Raw genomic sequence first — 23,803 nt, forward strand, 5'->3', positions numbered from 1 at the left:
AGTGCTAAGATTTGAATTGATAGTCTCTTGACTTCCAAGTTAAAAGAGTAATTTGAGGGGATGTTTTTCTTTTAAACCACAGCACTATCAAATAAGCTCATACATACTGATTCCTGGAGTACCGCTCACAAAATTTGAGACATATAATTACAGGTTAACAGCCTTGTGCTCACTGCCCACTTCCTAGTGGTTCTGGCTTACTGCCAACTTTATCTCTTCTTTCCTGAAAAGATTCAGCTCTTTCTTCTATTTCCTGCCCCTAGTAGAAGGTTAAACAACATCATCCAGAAGGGGGTACAGGTAAAGCACAAGGGAAAGAAGCATACAGAGGCTCCAAAAAGCAGTGGTGGGCTGAGAGATCTCAGGTCAGGCTGGATTTCTGGACATTTCTGACACACATTTTACTTGATGTACCATTTCTGTTAACTGTTCCCTAGATATCCTCTTGCCACACTCTCACCCTTGTCCTCTAGGGAGGGAACCCACTCAACGAAGCCCGATGCAGCCCACCGAATCCCAGCAGGACCTCAGCGACCCCAGCAGCCTCTTGCCCTCATACAGGCCATATCCCTGGCTTTCAGCTCATCACTCACTGCACGGGGAGTAACGTATACCTGGATCCCTAGCTGGCAGAGAGCATCCTTTGCTGCTGACATGGGAAGCTCCAGTGCACCATGCATCATGTCATCTTTCACTTCCCAGGATTTTTTTCCAATATAACTCTTGACTGGAGAACGCCTGGACGGTGCAGGATTACGAGGCTTTTTTTCCTCTCCCGCAGCAGATGTGACTCAGAGGCAAAGTGGTGATGCTAACATTCACTGGAGGGGATTTTACAGCCTAAAGAAGAAATGTCTTCCTCCTCTACTGCTGCTTACTCATCAAGCACAAGTGAATCCCCAAAGGATCACAAAGACAGTAACTAAGAAACAAGCTAGCGCCATCTTTGACAAGAGGAACAGACAAAAGCAAGAAGGAGAGGGAAGAATCAGTTGCAGAGATGTACGCTGGAAAATCATATCAATCAGGAAGAGCTACTTTAGAACTATGCTTCATCTGTAACCTTAAAAAAAAATCAAGTTACTCCAGCTCACATATTAGTAAAATCCACAGTGAAATTAAGGGGGGGAATAGCATATATAATATCTGTTCCCTTTATTTAGAGGCCTAGTAACTAAGATGCTGTAAAGGTTTTAACAGATTAAATCCTATAACACTGCTATATGCTGCAATATCGTTATTTTTTGCACATCAAAACAAACACCTGGAAGAAAAATGACTTGTGCAGAGTCCCTGCCTCCCACTGCCCACCCTGTACCAGTTTGGTACAGAGATTTGCTCCTCTCTGTTCTGGGCTTCTCGGCAAAAATATTTTAAGAGCAACAGGGAGGCAAACCTTGACCTCTAGTCAGAAGAAGAACTGCACTTCAGGAATGCAAGTTACACAGGCATCAGCAAACGCTTTCACAAATCACAGCTTTACCAAGGCCACCCCAGAGAGCCTTCAGGAGTGACAGGCTCCAGCTCCGAAGTCATTCAGCAAAGCTCTCGTTGATCTCCCCTGCACAATTTGCACCCACACTTTGCTTCGCATATAGAATATTGTAACGATTTGCCAGACAGGGAACAGTGAACGGGAAATTCTGTGACTATAATAATCTCCTCTGGGATCCAACAGTTACCGTTTCCCATTTCTAAAAAGGTGAAGCACTGCCTTCCCCTGACCTGACCGGAAACAGCCTCAGACTTGCATTACCCAGGCTACCAGACTCCAGTCTTCAAAACAGCCCATCCTTTCCCCTGGATTTAGCATTGAAATTAGGAGCGGTGGAAGCAAGAGGTGGTCCATAAGCAAAGCAAACATGAACCACGCAGTAGAATACAAGAAATGCACAGGAGGTGTGAATCAGAGGTGAAAATTACACCCGTGTTTTCTAGGCTGCTGCCTCTTCCCCAGGGCACCACCGGCAGGAAAAGGTGCAACTCTCCCACGGCAGAGGAGGATCCTGTAAAAATGATTATCAAGCCTGCCCGTTAAGATGATAAAGCTGGCTTGGGGAGTTATTTTAACTCTTTGTGACCAAAGTAAGATCTGCACCCAAGGTACAGTATGGTGTCTGCAACCAGAAACCAACCTCAAATGTGGAGGGACAAGCCTGCTGGTATTGTCTAATCTGTATGCTTCTTACTGGGAAAAAAATCCTTGGTTTGTAAAGCAGGATTTTTGGCAGAGCCTTAGGAAATCTGCTAGCTTCACTAGCGAGTTAATTGTACCTAAAGAGTGAGGCTTTGACTTGCATCCCGGTTAATCCCTCCGGAGCTGGAAAGCACATATTCTTCTGCTACCCACAGGAGACTATTATGATATCCCATACTAACTGGGACATGAATCGGAGCAGAAAATCCTTGCTCAAGTGGAGCTATTCATGACATTCTCTGCATTTCAGACCCAGGGTACGAACAACTTAAGTTGAGAGACGCGTACCAATACCATCGATCCCAGATCCACCAGAGGGCACAGAAGAACAAAGGGAAATCAAGAGTCCAGCTCGGACACTTGAAAGCATCTCTCCCACACTCCTCCCAGTTAGTTTTCTCACCCAGCATTTTCCCCAGCACAGCTTGGTCCACCATGAAATAAGTGTCCCCAAGCCACCCAGCTCCCCCTTTGCCAGGCTCTGCCTTTCCTCTGTGCACCCCCTGGCCCAGGTATCTGCCTCCCCAGCTCCCCAGCACAAGCCATGCTGGCCGCAGAGCAGGAGCCTTTTCTGTGGGGTTAAATGATTTCCTTATGGACATGCAAAGCTAAGGATAACTGACATACACATTTCCCCTCCTTCCCCTCTTCGGTGCCTGCAGCTTTATCATTTGGTATAAAACTGCCAAATTGCAATAAACCATGTTATTAGTTTTTTTCACGCGACAAAAGGTAAGGTATTTAGAGCATGTCCACAGGAAAAGCTTAAGCCAGCAAAACCTCCTAAGCCTTAATGCTCCAGGGCAAGACTAAAGGAGGCAGCTCAGGGCAAATAACGTGTTTTAGTGGCATTGTATAGAATCAATTAGTATCCTTACACGTACCCAAAACATAAACTGTAATTTTCAGTGATTCTTCGAAACTTCAGCCAGTGGAAACCACACAGGAAAAAAAAAAATCCATATACAAAGAAACATCTTACTTTTCATTTTTATACAGTATCCAAATGCATTAACCTATAGGACAAACACACTCCAGGTAGCTGAAAAGACAGAGTTAGCACCCAAAGGACTATAGAAAGAAAAATAATACAAGTTCTGAGGAAAGTGGGAAGGGATATAACTTTGTTGAAAATCTTACATTTTATTTATCTGTCAAATCTATTTTAAGACCATTGATCATATCCTAAAATGTCTCAACATAAAATATATTTAACAGTAACAGATAAAATACAGGGAAAATGTTATAAAAATTAAATAATTTCATGTTAATAGCATTTAATAGTGTATTCTACACTATTGAGAGAGCATCTTTGCATACTAAGAGTCCTACAAAATGAAACTATTTCGTTAAGTGACATGTTAATCTGGCAATAGCAGAGTTCTTTATTTTCCAAAAGACAAGTACAAAGGAGCATTGATTGGATCACCGCAATCGATTCTCCTTTTATTTTTAGGAAAGCTGCCTCTGATGCAGAACCACACCCCAACAAGGAAAGGACAATTTAGGTTTTTATGGCCTTATTTACATTTTAAATTCCAAGCTATACTTTGTTGTGATGTGCTCCATCAGTAATATTGACGGCGGGAAGAAGAGCGTAGCTTCGCCCGGGGCATCTGGCAACGTGCTAGAGCCCAGCCTGCAACTCGACATCCAGCTCGGAGGGATGGAGCACACCTCTCCATCAGGGAGAGGTTTGGGGAGAGATGGCTGAGATGCCTCAGAAGCTCCCTGCTTCTCGAAGGTCTCGCCTTCCCTGTCCTGGCTGTGCAACCCTGACCTTCTCTCACTTTGACCCTGGCACTCCTCCAACTTTGGGGCAAGCGAATGGAGATTACTAAGACACCAGGAAAATATTTTTCTTTTTCTGTTTTTCTAGTTTTCTGCTGATAGCGTGAACTGGATCAGTTCGCTGAGGGGTTAGACATGCACCAAAGCTGGACCAGGAGAAGGACCTCAAGATCAAGAGCCAGCGTGGCACAAACAGGAGTGGAACAGTCAGAACTGGGAGGGAAAGACTGCCTCTTCCCTTAGATTGCCTGTTCTGCCTCCTGAAATCTCATCATCAGCCCATAAGGAGAAACATTATACCCTTGATTTCCCGATACTTGGCAATTAGGAAGCCGAAGAAGACCTTCAACTACCATTCACGTTACCAATTAACATGTGAATTATATCAGCAATCCTGCAGCTCTCCTTTGGTCTAGACTGGTATTTAAAGGTGTCCCCCGTCAAAGGGTTGGCAACACCACCACACATCCAGTATCCACACTTTAATGAGGACATCTTAAGGGGTATATAGCTGTGATTACATCAGACCTCCAGAACACGCTGATGTTAACATGTATTTTTAGGTAAAGGCATAACTACACTTGAAGGTCATTTTGGACTAAGGTAAATTATGACACTAAAGCACAACAAGTACCATGAAATATTTAGGATTTTGGGTCCTATTCCTCCAGAATAAGACAGCTTTTTTTTTCTAGTTTGGATGAGCTAAAGCAGAGGATGCTTATTTCAGAAGAACAGTGTGACTATGGGGAGTTATTCTAAAATAGCTGTTCTGGTTAATTTTCCCACATGGACAACTCATTTTTAAATCCACTTGTAGACAGAGGCGTTGAGATGACCCTGACCACATCAACACATCGGTTCAATTTCACTTTCATGTTTTGACATCATGAAAATACATTCTTTTCAGAGGTTGAATTTTTATTATAACGTTCATTCAAAACAGATTTACTGCTGTTTATATCTGGATACGAACAAGACTGTTTTTAGCAAAACTGTTCCAGTTTAACTAAGATTTTTTTAAAGAGTTTGACTGTGTTAGGCAAAGGACAAACTTAAAGAGGGCTCAAACAGGAAGCTCAGCTCTAAAAATAGAAATGGTTCTACTTCCAAAATGGCAAGTCAGCGGACATGCTAAACATAGGCGAGTGTTATAATATTTCATTTTTATTTCTAAGAGCCAAAAAAAAAAAGGCATAAAAAGGGAGCATCAAATACCTTCTTTTTATTTACTTTATTGCACAGAAGCCCTAATAATGGATCAAGGCTCGCTCACTCAGGTACTCTTCTGATGCCCAGCTCCCCAGTGGAAACTCACGCCAGAGGTAGAAGCCCACATCCATCATGTTTTAGCCCAGCATTGGTTAGTGCAGAGAGTTAAACCACCATTAAAATACACACATATATATATTCCTCCCCCTCTCTGCTAGGAGGAAGACGGTGTGAGTTTTCTGCCAGTTCAACTTTCTGAACCACCTCACTGGGAGAAAGAGCAAAGCCTGTGCCAGCATGCAGGAAGGGGATAGGAGAGCAATGCCAGAAGTGGGGAGAGAAGGAGGAGAATGAGCAGGACACCAATTTAGACTTGCTTAATTGGTATGGCAAAACCCCCAAGTTGTTAGATGCAGTGGGTAGCACAAAGAATAGAGACACTATACCAGGGCACATAATAAGCAGCAATACGGAAAACAAGATGCCAGTTTAGATGACAAAAAGATGGTCTGGCACCAGAGCACAGTACTGGAATTAGAGGGACAAGTTTCTATTTCCAGTCTATCAGGAACACTGGGTAAGTTTTAACCTCTCTCTGCCCCGGGTCCTGGTTTCATGATACAAACTGTTCACCAGTACTCAAGAAACTGATGAGGCTTAAATAATTTTTTTAAGCGGGGTCAGCTCCCTGCCTGCTTCACAGCACAGTTCCACAAACATCAGGGTAAGGGATGTGCACCGAGCACCAGCGCTGGCGGCTGCTGTGGGAAATCATACACTGACACTGAACCATAGCCCCAGCGTCCTCCCCCAATATTACAGACTGGAGCTTTTCTTCTTAAACAATAAGCTATTTAAGAGGCACAAACCCAGTGTGTGTTAAATGAAGCAACATTTTCTGAAAGTCTGCAATACGCCACTTTCATATAGAGAGATTTCTACTTTATATGTGCACTGCTCCACCTTAATATTGGTGGATGCCAAAGTCCCAAAGGGTTGCTTCAGAGCTGCTACAAACCACTTCAATTTTCAACAAATTAGGTAGAGCTCTCAGACTGCAGGAAAATCACTAATGTAACCTTCACTTGAAAAAAAAAAAAAATCCATTCAGAAACTCTGAAGCCTAGTTTCTAATTTTAATTCTGCCCAGGAGAAAATGCAGCGCAGCTCCACAACTTTGTAATTCTTCTTAGACCTGAGCAAACAGGGAGCAGAGAGAGAAACAGTTCTGAAATCGCATTATGCTATTTGATCAACATACAGGACTGCTGGTGTCCCACAAAGAACTAATAGATCCCATGATAAACAAACCAAAACCCACCTGTCAAGTCCTACCGGTCCTGCTTACAGCAAAGTATGTTGATTATTGGCTCATGATTGGTAAGAGTATACTAATAGCACTTGCTCAAGTCTGGAAGGATTTATCTGTACTTCCTCACAAGCTACTATGAGATTCGGGAGTAAAATGAGTTTTGTACAGTACAGTACATCCCAGCGAGAGGGATACAAAGAAAACAGGAGAGGTCGCTCAAGGGAAAAGAAAGAAGAAAAGACAAAAGGATGAGCCAATAAGTCTTCAGTGCTGTACTTGGAAAAGAGAAACCTGCTCGACAGAGTTGGAATGAATTGCTTCAATAACACAACCCACTTTTTTTTTTTATTGTCCAGATGTTTCCTCTTTGTTGTTCTCACATTTAAAAAGAAATGCAACAGCTAGAGTCTGGCCAGCTAACACCAATGGTACTTATAAACCCCTTTGTTGATAGACCGTTGGTTTGACTGTATCATAGCTTAGAGGCACTTGGAAGTTATCGTTTTCGGGGGTAATATTTATTTGCTGATTTTAGTTGAGGTCTGACTTAGCAGATTTCCCAATTACAGAGAAACTTCAGAGCATGAAGCATGTTGGCAGTCCTGTGAGGACATTTGGAACTTTATTTCAAAACCAAAGTGTTTTTAAAAAATAGTGGGAGATTTTAAAACAAGTTTTGGCCACAAAACACTATGATGGAAGAACTGTTTGTTTTTATAAAGACTGGATCTCAAACACATGTTGCTGTAATCACAGAGTCATAGAATGGTTCGAGTTGGAAGGGACCTTAAAGACCATCTAGTTCAACCCCCCTGCTGTGGGCAGGGACACCTTCCACTAGACCAGGTTGCTCAAAGCCCCATCCAACTGCAAATAGTCTTATAACAGATACCTGAGACAAATCACTGGCCTTGACACACACTGCTTTCTGATATTCCATTTTTCCCCTTGAAAAGTTTGTAGTCAGGTACATAACTCAGCTCCCTTGAAGCACAGGGTTCGGTTTTGGAGCCTCAGATCCGTGGGATCCGTGGGAATAACACTGACATGCAATTACTTTACAGCCATTTGTGAAGAATATCCAAGCTCAGCCTCATCCTGCAAGAAGATGATTAAGGGCTTGGAGCACCTCCCTTATGAGGAAAGGCTGAGAGAGCTGGGACTCTTTAGCCTGGAGAAGAGAAGGCTGAGGGGAGACCTTGTTATGGCATACAAGTATCTAAAGGGTGGGTTGAAGGAGGATGGAGCCAGGCTCTTTTCAGTGGTTCCAAGTAACAGGACGAGGGGCAATGGGCACAAGTTAGAACACAGGAAGTTCCATTCAAATACACGGAAAAACTTCTTTACGGTGAGGGTGACAGAGCACTGGAACAGGCTGCCCAGGGAGGGGGGGGAGTCCCCTTCTCTGGAGATTTTCAAGACCCGCCTGGATGCAGTCCTGAGTAATGTGCTCTGGGCAATCCTGCTTTAGCAGGGGAGTTGGACTAGATGATCTCTAGAGGTCCCTTCCAACCCTGATAATTCTGTGATTCTGTGAAGCCATCCTTATCTCCTGTCTTCAAAGTGCTCTTGGATCCCCCCGCTCCTCTCAATTATCAAAGAGATGTACTGTCTTATGGATATGAGTCCCTTGATGAATTTAGGGTGCGATTTGCAGGATCCAGAGACTGATGTACCCTCAATCTGAATCCTCACAGGCTGAAGAACATGTTCACAAGTTGTTTTTTATAAAATTTCACAGACATTGCCCTTCCAAACCACGAGAACAATGAGGATGCTTTCATTAACTCAGTTTTGGTTAATACTCCAACAGTCCCACTTACATGACAAGGAAAAAAGCAGGACCCAGGGAGCAAGCCAGGCACAGATCACACCGTGGGGCACAAAACCCCCATGAGCAACAAGAGGAGAAATCTTGCAATGAATGGAAGTATTTCCTACGAGTACCTCCCTGCCCATGAGATCAGTGTTGACTCCTCTCCCCTAGAAGAGCCTGGTCCACTATGTTTCGAAAAATGCATTATTTGGACACTAGGAACAGAGCAAAGACCTCACTGGTTCCTTCTTATCCCTCCACATAAGATTCCTGGAGATACAGCAGTTAATGACTCCTGACTCAGCTCTTCTGCTCTTCCAAATGTGGCCCTCCCATTCACAGGACAAATCCCCGCACAGGGGGAGAACCATACATCTTAATCAAGATTTAGATGCAAGTCTGAGGGCAGACTTTTGCACTTCCTTTGAACAGCCTGTTTAATTTTGGGAAGCACTCCTTAACAACAAAGTTTCTCTAATGAGCCTCCCTCCTAACTCTTCGCAGTCTCCAATTTCAGAACTTCCTTGAAACAAATGGAGCGTTGCTCTATAGAAAAAGCAACACTAGGTCCCTATTCAGCAGAAATGATGGAAAGTTTTCTGAACTGCAGTGTGTGGCTGCTTTGTCCTTCTTTTGTATCTGCACGGCTAATTTTCTTTCACAGGATGGAGAACTGTACGTTGATTAAGACAAAATTTCCCCTACTTGCCTGCAGACCACACTATGAGCCTCTCGACTGGCTTTGTAGTTTGATGTGAATTCAACCATGATACAATTTTCAGAGAAGATCAATTTGAGAGGGGGAGCAAACACACAGGAGGAGTGAACCAAAAAATCACTAGGAAGTACTTACTCAGAGACAGTTAACTAGTTTGCTTTCAGCTTTCTGGAGTAGCTACTAACAAAAAGCTGAACACATTTGCACAGCCAACTCAGAAACTATCGTGCTAACCCACCAGAAGAAATGTATGCTAATGTAAAATAAATGTTTCACACAGTCTGTGCCCTCCCTCTGGCCTTTACCCACCTGATCTGCAGTGACCACCACCACAATTTTCTCTTCTGTGGACACATCACTTATGATTCTTGATTCAGTACCGAATGAAATTTATACATGTGTATATGTATACATCTGTAAATTTGTGTACAGTTTTTTATATATACATAAATCACATGTTATAAACCCAGAATAACCATTACCTACATCATTTGCATCTCTTTCTATTCCCCTTTCATTATCACCTACTTCCAGAAGCATGGATTAGGGGGGTTCTTGTCTTTCTGTGAAGTACCTGGCATATATATTCTCATTTTAGTTGAAGTTGCTGGGCACTACAGCAGCATATGTATTTAACATAACAAAAATGGCTAGATGAAAGATACAGAACCTCACACAGCTTATGGTGCTACATACGCTCAACGGGCAGTAATCCTTTCTGTCCCAACAGAATTTAAATTATTTAAATCAGCCTGCTTACATTAACTAGTAAGGGAACTTGTTCCATCCCTGCACAGAAGAGATCATGGCTCGCCACATTCAGTGCGTCATTTACAGAAAACTAGAAACTGACACTCCCCAAATTCTGTTTCCAGCACTGCACCTGAGAAGATCATTTCACCTTTCAGCCCAGTTTCCACCTGGGAGAAGGTGGCCACACTATTTACTGTGCACCATTCCACTGCGGAATTGCAGCTACTCCTACAATGAGCAAAACGTGATGCCAAACTTAGAAAACTTGCTTAGGTCTCTCCCCTGTGAAAAAATAACAACTTAACAGCCAGTGAAATACGTCTCTGCAGGTCTAATTTCTTCCACCGGTGTTAAAGAAAGCTCGGTTGCTCACTTTAGTGTGGTATGATGAAGTCCTTAACATCTTATCCGCTTAGTGAACAAACCACGAGCAGATGTGTGATGCCACACAGCATTTCCTCCAGAACCGGTACTTGTCAGCAGCACAAGGGAAGGCTGACCTGCACTTGCAGGGCCAAACCCCCCTGTTTATAGGGCTTTTTCCTTGGAAACATCTGGGGCTTAATGATGTCATTTATTCTATTCTCTTTCTCCACTGACACCATGATTATAAACTCATAGTTGAGGCAGAGACCTTCACACATATTTCTTTAGACACTCAATTTGCAACTGCATTTTTTGGCTGAGCTCCTGTTCTTTTGGTGTTTCTAATGAGAAGGCAAAACCCAGCAATAATCAGTTATCTCTTCAGCTACTCCCAGCACAGAAAGCAACAGGATAGGTAGAGCCTTGGTTTTCCTTTCACTCTTTGTCTTGGAGATCAAAGCCTGCTGCCAGGTTTTTAAAGACTTGACAGAATCACAGAAATCAAATATGAAATGATCTATTAGGTCCCATCTTGTGCATCATCTCCTAGGGCCAGGTAAAGATTGCTCTCTGCAACAGTTTTTGGAGCTTTGTCATCTTTGCTTTTTACTGCCATACCAATTTTATCACAATTTAAAGCTTTGCTGCTTTTAACTTTACTTGGATTCATTATACAAGACGAAAACACCAAAGCCTTTCAACACAGTTTATGAACACAGCAAATAAATGAAGGGAACCAAACATTTTCTGTCCGTGTAAGCATTATGGCCCAGTGCAGTCTACAGCATCAGATTTTAATAGCAAAATACATGACTGATGATACATTCTTCACTGCTCCTACACTTATTTTTTTAATTCTATAAATAAACCCTTGGTGAGTTAGTTAAATAAAATCAATCAGTGAGTTTATGTCAGTTGTTGGACCACCCCATGAATAGTATAAGTCCTGTACTCGCCCTGTTCCCACTGATACAATGCCCGGCTGGGCACGGTGAATTCCATACAACAATGCTGCTGATCCTACAGAAGTGACCGCTGTGGTCACAACTTTAACCTCTTCAGCCCAAGGATCACAATAACTGAAAGTCTCTTTTCTTTCTTACAATCCTCAGCATGTTTTGAAATCGCCTCTTTTGCCACTAGCTGGGATTGCAAGCCTGACTTTGGGGGTGTATGCATACCCTGGCACACAAAGCTACACCAGCTCGTAGAGAGAGGAAGCGATGTACATTGCCGACCCAGCAGCACCGCTTAGGTTTATTTAGTGGTTTATTTAGTTTATTTAGGTGTAAGTGTAAAAGCTGGGCTTCAACGGCGATAGACCGCCAGCCTGTGGCAAGCAAACTGAAGAGAGGTCAGCTAAACATAAAAAATAAAAGCAAATACATCCAGACTAGCCGTTACTGTTTAGATACAGACCCCATGCTTGTCCAGGGACTCTACACCTACCCAGGGAGTTTCTGAGCATCCTGTGACAACCCAGGAAGACAAAGGCAGTGCAGACATCAATTACAAGTCAAAGGGCGAGACACTGCAGATGCCACAGAAAAGCAGATACTCTTTTAAATTCAATCAGTGCTGACCCAAGCAAACCACTTAAAAAAAAAAAAAGTAATCGAAGAAAGAGAAAGGAGCTCAGATCGATGCATACATTCACGTATGCTTCCTCCTTCTCTCTCCTTAATGTGGTTCATAGCTTCCAAAACTACTCAGTGCTCCCTTCTTCAGACTGTATGATGTTCATGAAGAATAATATAAAGACAAAAATCAAACAAATGAAAAAAATGAATGCTTTGGCTTTCTGATCAAAGACTAAAGCAAAAGATTGCATTCTGACCTTGAATTCATAGAATCATAGAATGGTTTAGGTTGGAAAGGACCTTGAAGATCATCGAGTTCTAACCCCCCTGCCATAGGCAGGGACACCTCCCACGAGCCCAGGTTGCCCAAGGCCACGTCCAGCCTGGCCTTGAACACCTCCAGGGATGGGGCCTCAACAACCTCTCTGGGCAGCCTGTGCCAGTGCCGCACCACCCTCACAGTGAAAAATTTCTTCCTGACGTTTAATCTAAACCTGCCCTTTTCTAGATTAAAGTCATTCCCCCTCGTCCTATCACTACATGCCCTAGTAAAAGGTCCTTCCTCAGCTCTCCTGTAGGCCCCTTTCAGGTATTCAGGAGTAGCAATGTCAGTACTGACCATCAGCAGAGACGGTCAATAATGACCACAGAAGCCCTGGCTTTCAAACAGCTTGCTGAGCAAGGCAGTCACCTTTCTCCTTGCACAGTCCTAGGCTAACCTTGGCAAGTGTATTTCATTTGTTGTTCAGTGCAATTAGCATAAAGCATTCACACAGGTAAGTATTTTTGAAGATTCAATCAGACATATATGGGAAAACACGCTTTTTCTTTTCCACCCATCTATGACAGACACCTGTTCACGCTGTGGCCCAGAAGCACTGTTGGTGGAAGAAGGCAACACAAGAAGCCTGGAAAACATAATTATTCTGTATAGCTGCCTCTTCTGGGCATGAGCAGTAAGTCACTCAGAAGCACACGGTCTGAGGAAAAAATCATAATAGCTAGTGTGCTGTCCCAGCACTTACCACTTCACATACCTGTTACTCCCCATAATCAGTTCACCAGCTAACTTCACCCTTTTTTTATCCCCTCCCCTTTTTTTTTGTAAAAAATAAAACTTCTGGAGAGTTTCTAGAGAGTTTCTAGAGAGCTTTGTGACTTACATTTGCATGACTAGCAGCCAGGGAAAAAGAACAGTGTCTGAGAGTCCCACCAGTAGCCCTGGCTGGGAGCATCCTTGCGATGCACTATTTGCTGGCTGGAAGACTGACTCTAGTTAGAGAGAAAAATAAATGGACAATGGGGATAAGTTCTCTGAACTTCTGGGAGCCCTTAAAAAAAGGGAGTAGGGGAACACTAAAGAAAGAAAAAAAGTCGTAAACCAAGATACCATGCAAATCTAAAGACAAAAAGTTTTGGAATAAAACCTAGCCCCAATACTTACTAGCTACTGCTATGCACTTGGTTTTTAAGTAGTCCATATTCATATACTAACACCACCAATACACCAGCATTGCATGCCAAGAGTGAAAAATAAGGAGCCTGAAGAAATAACACTTGTCAAACTTTTAGTGCAGATGTGGCAGATGTTTAAGAAGACGTTAAGAGGGCCAATGACCCTCTAAATCAAATTTTAAATCAACTTACGAAGAGATGACAGTGACATTGTGTCCTTCTGAATTAACAATCAAATCTACCTTAGACAATGAAATTACAAAACTTACTAGTTATTAAATTACAACAGAGGGGTTTTTTTCTTTCAAGAGTTGTCTCCAGTTCCTAAGCAGGCCAGTAATTCCTCTCCTCTTCTCATTTGTACTCTTGGCTCACAGCCATTTCAGAGATCAGACAAATTCCAACTGCTGAAATTAATCTACTGTCTTGGGTTTAAAAATTATCCAGGATATCTTTTGTATGGAGGTAGGAGTCTCGTTATAACCATTTTCCAACTGTGCAGTTTAAAGTGTTTGTTCTCTAAAGTAAAGCAACTGTATGGGGAAGAGTGTTTCATCCACAGACATGTGCAGGTCATAAACATTAACAAACTAAATTACAGCTGGTATCTGCATTTTTAAACAATGAAAACAAAACAAAAAATCCAACAAGCAAAGGCAATGTTTCTTTGGAAGTCTGGCAAAATACTAAAATAAAATAGACACCTAAGCCCAAGTAAGCACAAACAACAGTCAAAAAACCCCACCTTTTTTTTCTTCCTTATTATTGCCACAGACTACAGTCTTCAAAGGGAAATTAAAAAAGCTAGGCTACCAATTGTCATTATTTCCTTGTCACTTATAGTTACCCAAACATGAAAATGATACAACAATCACGTTAGAAACAGAAAGTAAGATTTCAGAATAATTTGAGACCAAAGGCTCCGTAACTTATGTTATGGAGTTTACATACTTTGGAAAAAAACAACACCACCTCTTTAAAATGTTCTATAACAAATGTGTTTCCCCTGATTTGAAGAAAAGAGAACAAATGCTAGGTTTAAATAGCACCAGCATACTATAATGATGAGCACTTAAACAAAAAACAAGTTTACACAGAACACTACATTTTTCAAGCTATGTTCTCTCTCTATCAACTCCCACACACATTCAGATGCAGCGAGTTATGATGATTCCATTTCACATTCGCAAAACATCATTCCCCTCCCAGGTTCAGCAAGACGTTGAGTAAGTTTTGAAAACACTGTGCTTCAGAAAGGCAGATAGATACCTGGAGAGTCAGACAAGATCTGAGGAGTCTGCTCAAGAATGCAGTGACAATCACAGGAGATACTAATAAAACCAGAATTTTCATCTACATTCTTTGAACATTAGACTGTGAGTGTAACATATAGATTAAGCTAAAACTAGAAAAAATTATCAGTGATGACATGCAATAGGAAAATTGCTCACCGGTGCTTCCTGAAGTCATTAGTCGATAAATTAGAAATTTGGCATGGAGACAGGAATTGCCCCCATGTGCTCTCAGTGTCAATGTGGCTGTTAGATACAGCACAAATTCCACAGTGACAGAAACGATTTGCCATAAGAACCATGATTTTTCAGGTATAACTTAACAATCCATTTCCCAAATATTTTAGATCTTTTGAGTCAAAGTTTCCACCTGTGATGCCAGAAGTCATCAACTGTAGTAAAAAAAGACAGCAGGTGACAATGTTCTTTACCAAATTACACGTTCAGTACAACGACTCCAAAGGGAGTTTGTCCAAACACGATAAAAAAAGACCCATGACGTGCAGTATCTGGCCTACAGCATATACACGGATTGCTGGACCAGCTGTGAGAAACGACACACTTTTACATTAAAGTTAATCTCAAAGTTAATTACGATTGTTATTTCTGCTCCATTGTTTTATAGATCTAATTTTATTTATAAATATCCTCCGGCTTTACTGGCCATGTACACAGGAATCTCCACCCCCTTCATACTTCAAGGGACATCAATCTTGAGGAAATGCAACTCCCACACTTTGACTGTTATACAGGAAAAACAATGTTGTTATGCAACACTACGCTGTTCCAAAACATCTCAAAGTCAGACCCTTAACTTCAGTAGTTTCAGAGACAGAAACAGCAGTTTATCATCTATGGAACAAATTCACAGAAAATTGCAAACAGGGTCCAGATAATGACATGGTTTATGCACGAGGGTCCTCTGCAGGAAAGAAAAGAGGTATTCATAGCTACAAATGTGCACATGCCGGTATTTAAAAATCTGTAAAATTTAGGACTTCCAAATACCCTCACATTATTTCCTAATTTGACTGCAGATTGACCAACAGAAATGCTACCAAATACCACTTCCCACATCACTTCACTAACATTTTCTGTCAAACTGATTTGGGGCTTTTTTCCCCCAGAACTTATAAATGGTCATAAATTAAGCAACATTGCCAAGTTTTGTTTGTGAAGGAAGGTTACCAGAGATAACCCCTCTCTCACAGATAACCCCAAGTGTGCAGAAATGAGGCACAAGTTCCTCTCCTTTTTTTTTTTTTTAACTACACCTTTTCCAGACTTGATATTCTTATTGATTATTAAACTCAAGAGTAATTTTCAAAAAATCTTCTTTCAACATACAGCAATTGGGCTAATTTAAAAGATTAACTCCTTCCACAACACAGATAAATAAACCCAGTAAATACTAAATAGCAAGAATGCAGTTAAACGTCTCTGTGAAGGACTGCAGCTAACACATCCAAAGCTCTGCTAGCTCCACAGCAACGACTTCATAGAGTGCAGTATCACTATTCAGTAACAATTTCAGATAAACGATAAATAACACATCCATCTTCAGTAAAAGCAGATTTCAAAGAAACGTACAGAATAATCTCCTACTCAAAATGTAGCTTTTCTTGGAGTTAAGAAAAAAAAATTTTTTTGCAAAAATCGCTAGGAAACATTTGATGATTACAGCCACCGATTCTCTGGTTTGTGTCTTATCAAAAAGACAGGCAGCTTGGAAAGCTTTGTGCTCAGTCTCTCTTAGCAACCTTTCCTCAAAGCACTGACCTGGCCTGACACTGATAAAGACTGTGGGGAAAGCACAGGCAAAAGGTAATATGGCTCCAATCATACCTTTTACGAACAGATGCACTACAACAGATTGAAAAAAAAATAGGAACTCGAGCAATAGAGCTGCTGCTTTCCAGGATCACAAAAGTGTATATAGGACACCTGTTAAGAGCAAAAGCATTCACTCTCTTTCCAATGGCCAATTATCCAGCATGAGATCAGAGTCTGGTCAGCACGACTACTAATTAGGGTTCTCCCAGCCTTTTTAATTTACAAATTGCTTCTCTGTGCCTTCTCCCGGATTCTGAGAGTTATCACAAATGTCTACAAACACAACTGAACAAGTATTTCAAAGCAATTCTGTTCTGTATAGAGTTAATCCAGTGCATTCAAAATAACTTACCCACTAATAGCTTCACATCTCTGACGGTGAAATCCGGGTCAGGCATTCTATAATTAGCAAAGAAAGCAACGTTAAATACCATCAAGATAAGTATGGGTACACTTTCGTTACCATAATAAAAAAGAAATAAAATGTATAGTGCTCTTTGTCCGTAATGCAGTAGGTGGAATCAAGCAAGGCCTCTCTTTTAAGTGCGGACAGTGCGAGTTTTAATGACATACATAACATCTTTGCATTGGCAAGCGTACAAAAGTTTCCCTACTCGTAATGAAAGAGGAGAAGAGGTGTCTTTTCAAGCACTCTCTAGCACTGGAGTGGGAGCGAAGGGAAGGGGTTGGGAGTGATTTCGGTAAAATCCTAAACCTTTATAGCTTGGTCCTGCTAAGCAACCCACAATGGTTTGCAACTGGTGGTGCCTCACGTATATTCCCCGAGGTGAGCATTATCGCATTTGCCAGTGGATACAAACGGAGGCATAGAGCAGTAAGCCAATTTGTTCAAAGTCACATCATCATAGGTTGGATTCACTGCTTGGAAATAAAATATAAAAAAATAATGAATTAAAGTGGTTTTGTTTTAATGACTATTCCTCCAAACCTCCATGTCTGGGAGAAGACAACCTGACTGTATTTGGTGGGTAGGGAAGTTGTTGATCAATTCGATTCAGGCTAATTCAGGGCTAAATTAAATAGCAGCATAATTGGTTCACCGATAGCAATACATTTATAAGATCACTTCTAACACAGGCAATGTTTTAGGGTTTAATGTAACTAGACAATAGCCTAGTACATCAAGTGAGTGAGATTTACATGTCAGGAGAGTAAAATTCTGCAACATATAGACTGGATGGAAAAAGAAAACAAAAACAATAGTGGGGTTTTTAAGTTGATTGACTTCATTTTAATGACAGTATTTCACACTTCACATCCTACAAAAACTGACTAAGGAATTGTAATGAAAAAGAGCTCAGTGGGAACTGCCAGCTAGATGCTCTGTCCCTCTTGTGTTGCCATGGGTGGAAGATAAGCAACATGCTTCTGGTCTTAAAGAACTTTGGACATAATCCAGTTTGAAATCAGAACTATTCAGCCTATAGGCAAACTTTTAGAGCAATAGTTTTTACTATTAAGAAAACACTGAAAGGTAACGTGAAAAAAATGCATTTACTCTCATGCACATATCTTAAGAGCTATTTGCCAAATTCTATTTGTCCACTTTCTTTTACCCTTATCACCTTCCTCTGGTGGGATGTGGAGGCTGGACAATATCTTTTGTTAGTTCTCTGCCAACCCTCACATCTTTGCATTTAGCTGTGAGGGCCCCACAGCTTTGGAATTCACTCCCTCGCTGGAATGAAACACCCTGAATCTGCTGACCTTCAGGGTTCATTCAGAGCGCATCTTTTTATCCAAGCACTAGAAAGTCAGAAGTAGGGGAAGGAGGAACTACTTGTGGACAATGAGAAGATGCAAGGCATGTCTTCAAATGCCACAGCTTGCCTGTATTTTATCGGGCACATAGAACAATTAGATGGGCAATCTTTTTTCACATTTGTATAAATCAAAATAAAAATCAACAACCAAGCTAGGTAACAACCCTAACCCAGATGCATACAAACAACTCCAGTCTTTCTGAGAGCTCCAGCAGCTGCCGATGATAAACATTATTCAAACTGGAGGAATACAATCCTCCATAACAATAAAATTGCCTGTTTATTTCTTTGGAGAGCACACCTGGCATATCACTGCAATCTCAAGACGTATCATACATTAGAGAAAGAGCACACCAAGGGAAGAATTTCAGGCTTGAACAAAGCAAGTTTCAAGTACAAGAACCCATTTTGTATCTGGGTTGCTTTGGGAGGTCCAGGTTTAATTTAAATCCACTCTACTGGCTGCTGACACTGTAAATGACTGTACTTCTTCGTCTCCAGCCCCACACATCATAACTGCCACACTCACTCTTACCAATTAGGGCTGGTTTGCTACGGCATCATGACGGCAAAAAAAAAAGTTTTCTTGAATGTCACCAGTCCTATACTAATCAGTAACTGTTGCTTCATTTGTTTTTCTGCATATAAATCCAGAATGCTATGAATCCAGAACACTATGAATTCTTCCAAAGATTTCATATCTCATAAAAAATAGGTGAATAATAGTATAGCAGGGTGACTTGACTTAACACCAAAATATGACTACTTTTGAGATTTTCAGCATTCTGTTATATACAGATCATGTTGCCTCAAACAAAAGAAATGCAAACACCTTAGTGCGCACTGGTGTAAACTTGCCTTTTAGTAAATGTTTAAAGATTTGCTAGAGAAGTCTCCAATTCAGGTCCTGAGGAGGATGAGCTCTGGCTAGCATATGTATCTGATCAACCACAATACAATGCAAGATGACCGCTGTTCCGATAAAAGAGACAACATCTCTCCAACCAGCATTCTCTCTCCAAGTTACAATCCTGGAAACAGCCAAACAACTGTCCAAAGAAAACAACTCCTCTTCTGCTAAGAGATCACAGGTGGACTTTCCTGCTTCTAGACAGAAAAGTAGCAGCTCACGATGGTAAGAAATATACAGAAAAGCAATTTTCAAAGTTTCATTACAATAATTTTTCCTCATTCATCTCATTCCTTGCCATTTCGGAGTACCTCCAAGCACAGTAACCAAACTGTTCAGCTACGCTCTGTACATCTGCCAGGCACAGACATGCAAGCTGACTGCTTAATAGCAAACAAAACCAGAAGCATGTATCATCAGTTATTCAAAATGTCAGAAGTCTAAAAATCATCTTATATCATGTATTTTATAGACCACTGTATCTCAAAAGTCACCCTACATATATGCAGATCACCTAATCTACCATATCATCACACACACTGCCTTCTCTGGACAAGACAGTAGTGCCACAACAGACCCAGTAAAGCATAATTTCCTCCAGAGCCTGAAATGGAACGTAAGGTTCCCGAGTTTCATCAGCAAATGACTCGGATCCAAAGGCAAACTGTCCAGTCTTGCTCTAGTGATGGAAGACAGCAGACTATGATACTCATTGTTTCAAGCAGTAAATGTCAGGATGATGAGACTAAAGGTCCTGAACATTTCAGATCGGTTAGGCAGGTGTCAATGCTACATTGATCTTGCTGGAATGCAAAGCACAGCATTTATGTGTCTACACATCCACAAAACTCATATATTGTATGCCAGCTACTGTTGATAGATACATGTAAGGAGTGGAAATGTAAATAAAATTAAATCATGTTATCCTGCAGAGTGCCAAATAGGAAAGTTTGCTCATGCATTTCACTTCTGTCATTTAAAATACACATAAATCATGTTTCCAACCTTCTCTCACTCTAGTGACATTTATGCTCAAGTGTGTACAATTTCTTTACCACATCATTTCAAACTAATAAGTCATGCTCATTTAAATAAAAAATATTAGAATGTTGCATGTCCTATAAGAGATTACTGATCTACAAATTCCAGTATTTTAATCCCCCCGAGCAGCTAGTATTCAACAATTCAGAAGAGAATGGAAATATAAAACCAATGCACTCTGTGAAATGCAGAATTCAACTGATTCCATGCAGGAACCATCCAAAACTCACATATCAGATTAAATTTGCTTTTACTTTTGTCAGCGTACTAATTCATCAAAAATATCCTTAAAAAAAAAAAAAAGAAGCTTCACTATTTTTACCCTCTTATTTTTACCCTCTTTTTCTCTGGCAGTGAATTCCAGCTAGATAAATAGAAGAAGAAGTTGCACAAAACATGAGGATGGTTCACAAAAGGGAGAAAAGGAAACAGTAGTAGAAATGAGGAAAGATATCAGAACAGTGTTAGAATGATACTGCAGTCAGTAGGAAACTGAAGAGCTGGCTAGTCCAGCCTGGCTGCCGAGACTATTTTAAGCTCACCACAGCAAACTGAAACACATTTCCCCTCCACTATCCAAAGCATTAGTGTGTGACAGAGAGTCAGACAAGTCACTCCAAAACTCTTGCTGTGCATTAGCATCTAAGCCTCTTCCACGTCTTCGCAATCCAATCCAGAATTCAAAAGATGCATTATCCTAACTGCCAGAACCACAGAACTCCAACTGAAAATGAAGGCATGCAGCATTTGGTCCTGTGACTTCTTCACTTCAGATGCATGTTCAAAAATTGCTATTTATTTGACTGCTTTGATAATGCTTATAAAGAAAAGTACTTTATTTTCAATGGTCTTCTTTGAGGCATGGTTATCTATACGTGGATTCACGCTGTGTATGTGTGCATACACATAAGCATTTGAGGCCAGGTCTTTTTTTTTGCGTCGGGAAAATACAGAAGTACATCTAGAACTTGGCCTGTCTGTACACATGGCGTATAACCACAGAAGGGACAGGTACACGGCCAAAGCCTTCCCTTCTTCAAGGTCTTAACAAAAAATTACTGGTGACTTTCAGGAAGAGGAATAGGAAGGATGACTGCAAATGCATCTAAAACCAACATATCTTGAAGAAAAACTATCCAACACATGACACAAAAAACCAGGTTGCACTCTTTACATGATCCCATGAGCTTGAGGAATCTCTGAAGCCCTGTATCAACAAAGACCAAAGTCCACTCTCCAAAGTGGCAGTATCCTGCTAGGAAGCTTCAGCGAAAGCACACAGCTAAGCAAAAGTGGAGGGGAGTGCCAGGTGGCAGCTCTCCAGATTTTGGGCACAGGAACAATAAGGAAACCAATGATGATAGGCAAGCTGAGGTTTGAATGTTGAAATGTCTGAGGTGAAAGTGCCTCATTGCAGAATCTCGAATAATGAGCTATTAAAAAGAAAAAGATATTACATCTTGTGGTTACAGACACCAAGAAGTAATGTATCTTTGTGAAGGATCTTGTCCAACATCTACAGCACATCAGCAGCCTGAGTTCTGGAAACACCGCTGTCTGCTACACGTAGCCAGAGGAAACACACTGGTCCCAGGCTGCAGAACTCATTACTCATCTCTGATAATGCGCTATCATTTGTGGATGAAGATCTGAAGCTCTCACTTCTGCATTTCTCCGACGGTGGTGCACTAGCTGAACAGGTACCACTGGCACAGTTGGAGCTGATAGATTTCCTCAGCTTTCTTCTTTTACTATGGGGAATTTTGAACTTCCTCATGCATGGGAGGGAAGATCTGGCTGCCTCTCAGGTTTTCATGTGAATGTTACGTGGAAGGTTGTAGACTTCAGGAATATCAAAACAGGTGCTTTTGTATCCCCTCTTCTGCACAAACTTTAAGGACCAATGCTTTCCACCTGACTACACCTTCTCTCAAATAATACAACAGAAAAATTAGGTTATTCTTCTATGACACCAAATAGAAGCATAAAACTGTTTACAAACTCTTAGAAGTGACCAGCCTTTCCCACTTAATAGCTAGGTTTTCTACCTATCTTCTAGAACATTACAGAATACATGTACGTTTTCTTCAGAAAATTAGGATACAATCTAGGAAAGGCTTTGCACAAACAAACAAACAAAAAGATGGTATCTTAGTGTTTGCATTACTTTTTAACAGGAAACTAGACTGTGCAGCCTAGAGAAATAGCTGGGCTTAACAACCAAAAAAAAAAATATTCCAGTACAACATAATGGTACAACAAAATAAACATTACTGTGATTACTACTGAGTACCTGTTAAGCCCTTCTTGTTCAGAGTTCAACATATAAAACTATTTTATCACGAGAAGTATCACAGCAGCTCCTATTTGCTCTTATAGTAAAAGGACATACGCTTGTCGAATACCCCAAACACTATTTTCTCTCTTTTTCTCCTTAAGTTATACTGGGGTGGCTTGATTCTTTTTAATTAAATAATTGGGACTCCTCAGTTCCCTAAATTTTGAGGTGTTCCAGCTGAAATTGAGCACTGTGCTTTCACAAAATTAATTTTCCATCTTTCAGATATAATCAGTTACACAGTCCTAATATCCAGAAGTATCACGGAACATTTATCTAAACTATGGATTATGTGGCTGATAAAGTATATAATTTTAATATTTCTCTTTTAGACAGAGCCACTTTTACAAAGAAACTTGAAGAATTCACTTATTAAAATACCAAATCCTTTATGACTGGATATTAGCAAAATGCAACCTCAAAAAGACTGTAATAATAGCACGTTTTAACTAGACATTATTAAATATTTACAAAGCGATAACATTCTGAAGAGATACAATTATAATGGAAAACGACAGGCATCATTAGACATTCCACCTGTAACCCACAAAACAATTGAGAAGTCAAAAACTGAAAGGAGGTTGTTCTGTCAAGACAGCATGCATTGGAAGCCAGAACCTTTTAATTTTATTCCTAACTTTCACCACTATCTTACTTTTGATTGTGTAAAACCATGCAGTATGCACTTAACTTTTATAGACCTCATTATCTGCTTGTTTATAAGTGGAAAATAATCATTCTTCTTCTCAAGGGTGCTGACAGTCTTACTAATTGCAATACATTTTGAGATCATTAAAAGGAAATATCACATACAAGTGGAAAGCATAATGGTTATTTTATAAAAGCATTTATTAATCATGAAGATTTGGTTGTAACTTACTTAATTCCCAGTCCATCCTTATTTCTGAAGATAAGGGGAACTCTGAGAGCTTCTCTTTGCACATACTCAAAAGTAAAATCTGTTTGAACAATGAATAAAAAAAAAATCCACTATCAATTACAATGGCATTGGCACCTCACATTAAGTTTTCTCAAAACGCTCCCCATTTCCCCTTTCCCCAAAGAACTCCACTATCACCTAAAGAAAAATATAAAGAGAATGCATATTTTAGGTCCAAACCGGAAACCAAATGACAGACAATGCTCTCCCAGCTGCTCTCTATTTTTCCTGTTCACTGATGCACGTAAAATAGAATCCAGTCAGAGTTTGTCAATTAAGGTCTGGGTTGAAACACCCAGGCTGTAATGAAATACCAAATTAACAGTTAAAAGATAATCCTAACTAAATTACTGCAAATTAGCCTAGTACTTTTGGGGCAAATGTAAAATTGTATGTTTAAGTTTATACATTTTAATCTATACATTTCTACTTTGGAAAAAACATGTTTTCTTGTGAGCATTATCC

At 40.7% G+C, this 23,803-nt stretch overlaps 1 protein-coding gene across 2 annotated transcripts in view; it reads right to left on the reverse strand.

Moving 5' to 3' along the window:
- The window catches only part of KDM2B (lysine demethylase 2B), a 120,252-nt gene that overhangs the window by 92,019 nt on the left and 4,430 nt on the right, over window positions 1-23,803 (reverse strand). For both annotated transcript variants that reach the window (XM_082491703.1, XM_082491702.1), the window contains exons 3-4: window positions 23,279-23,357; window positions 16,678-16,724 (exon numbers count right to left, since the gene is read on the reverse strand). In XM_082491703.1, coding sequence (XP_082347829.1) covers window positions 16,678-16,724; window positions 23,279-23,357 — 126 coding nt within the window. The remainder of the gene's footprint in view (window positions 1-16,677; window positions 16,725-23,278; window positions 23,358-23,803) is intronic.

This window comes from Vanellus vanellus (assembly GCF_965231255.1).
Source record: "Vanellus vanellus genome assembly, chromosome: 16".
Lineage (NCBI taxonomy): Eukaryota > Metazoa > Chordata > Aves > Charadriiformes > Charadriidae > Vanellus > Vanellus vanellus.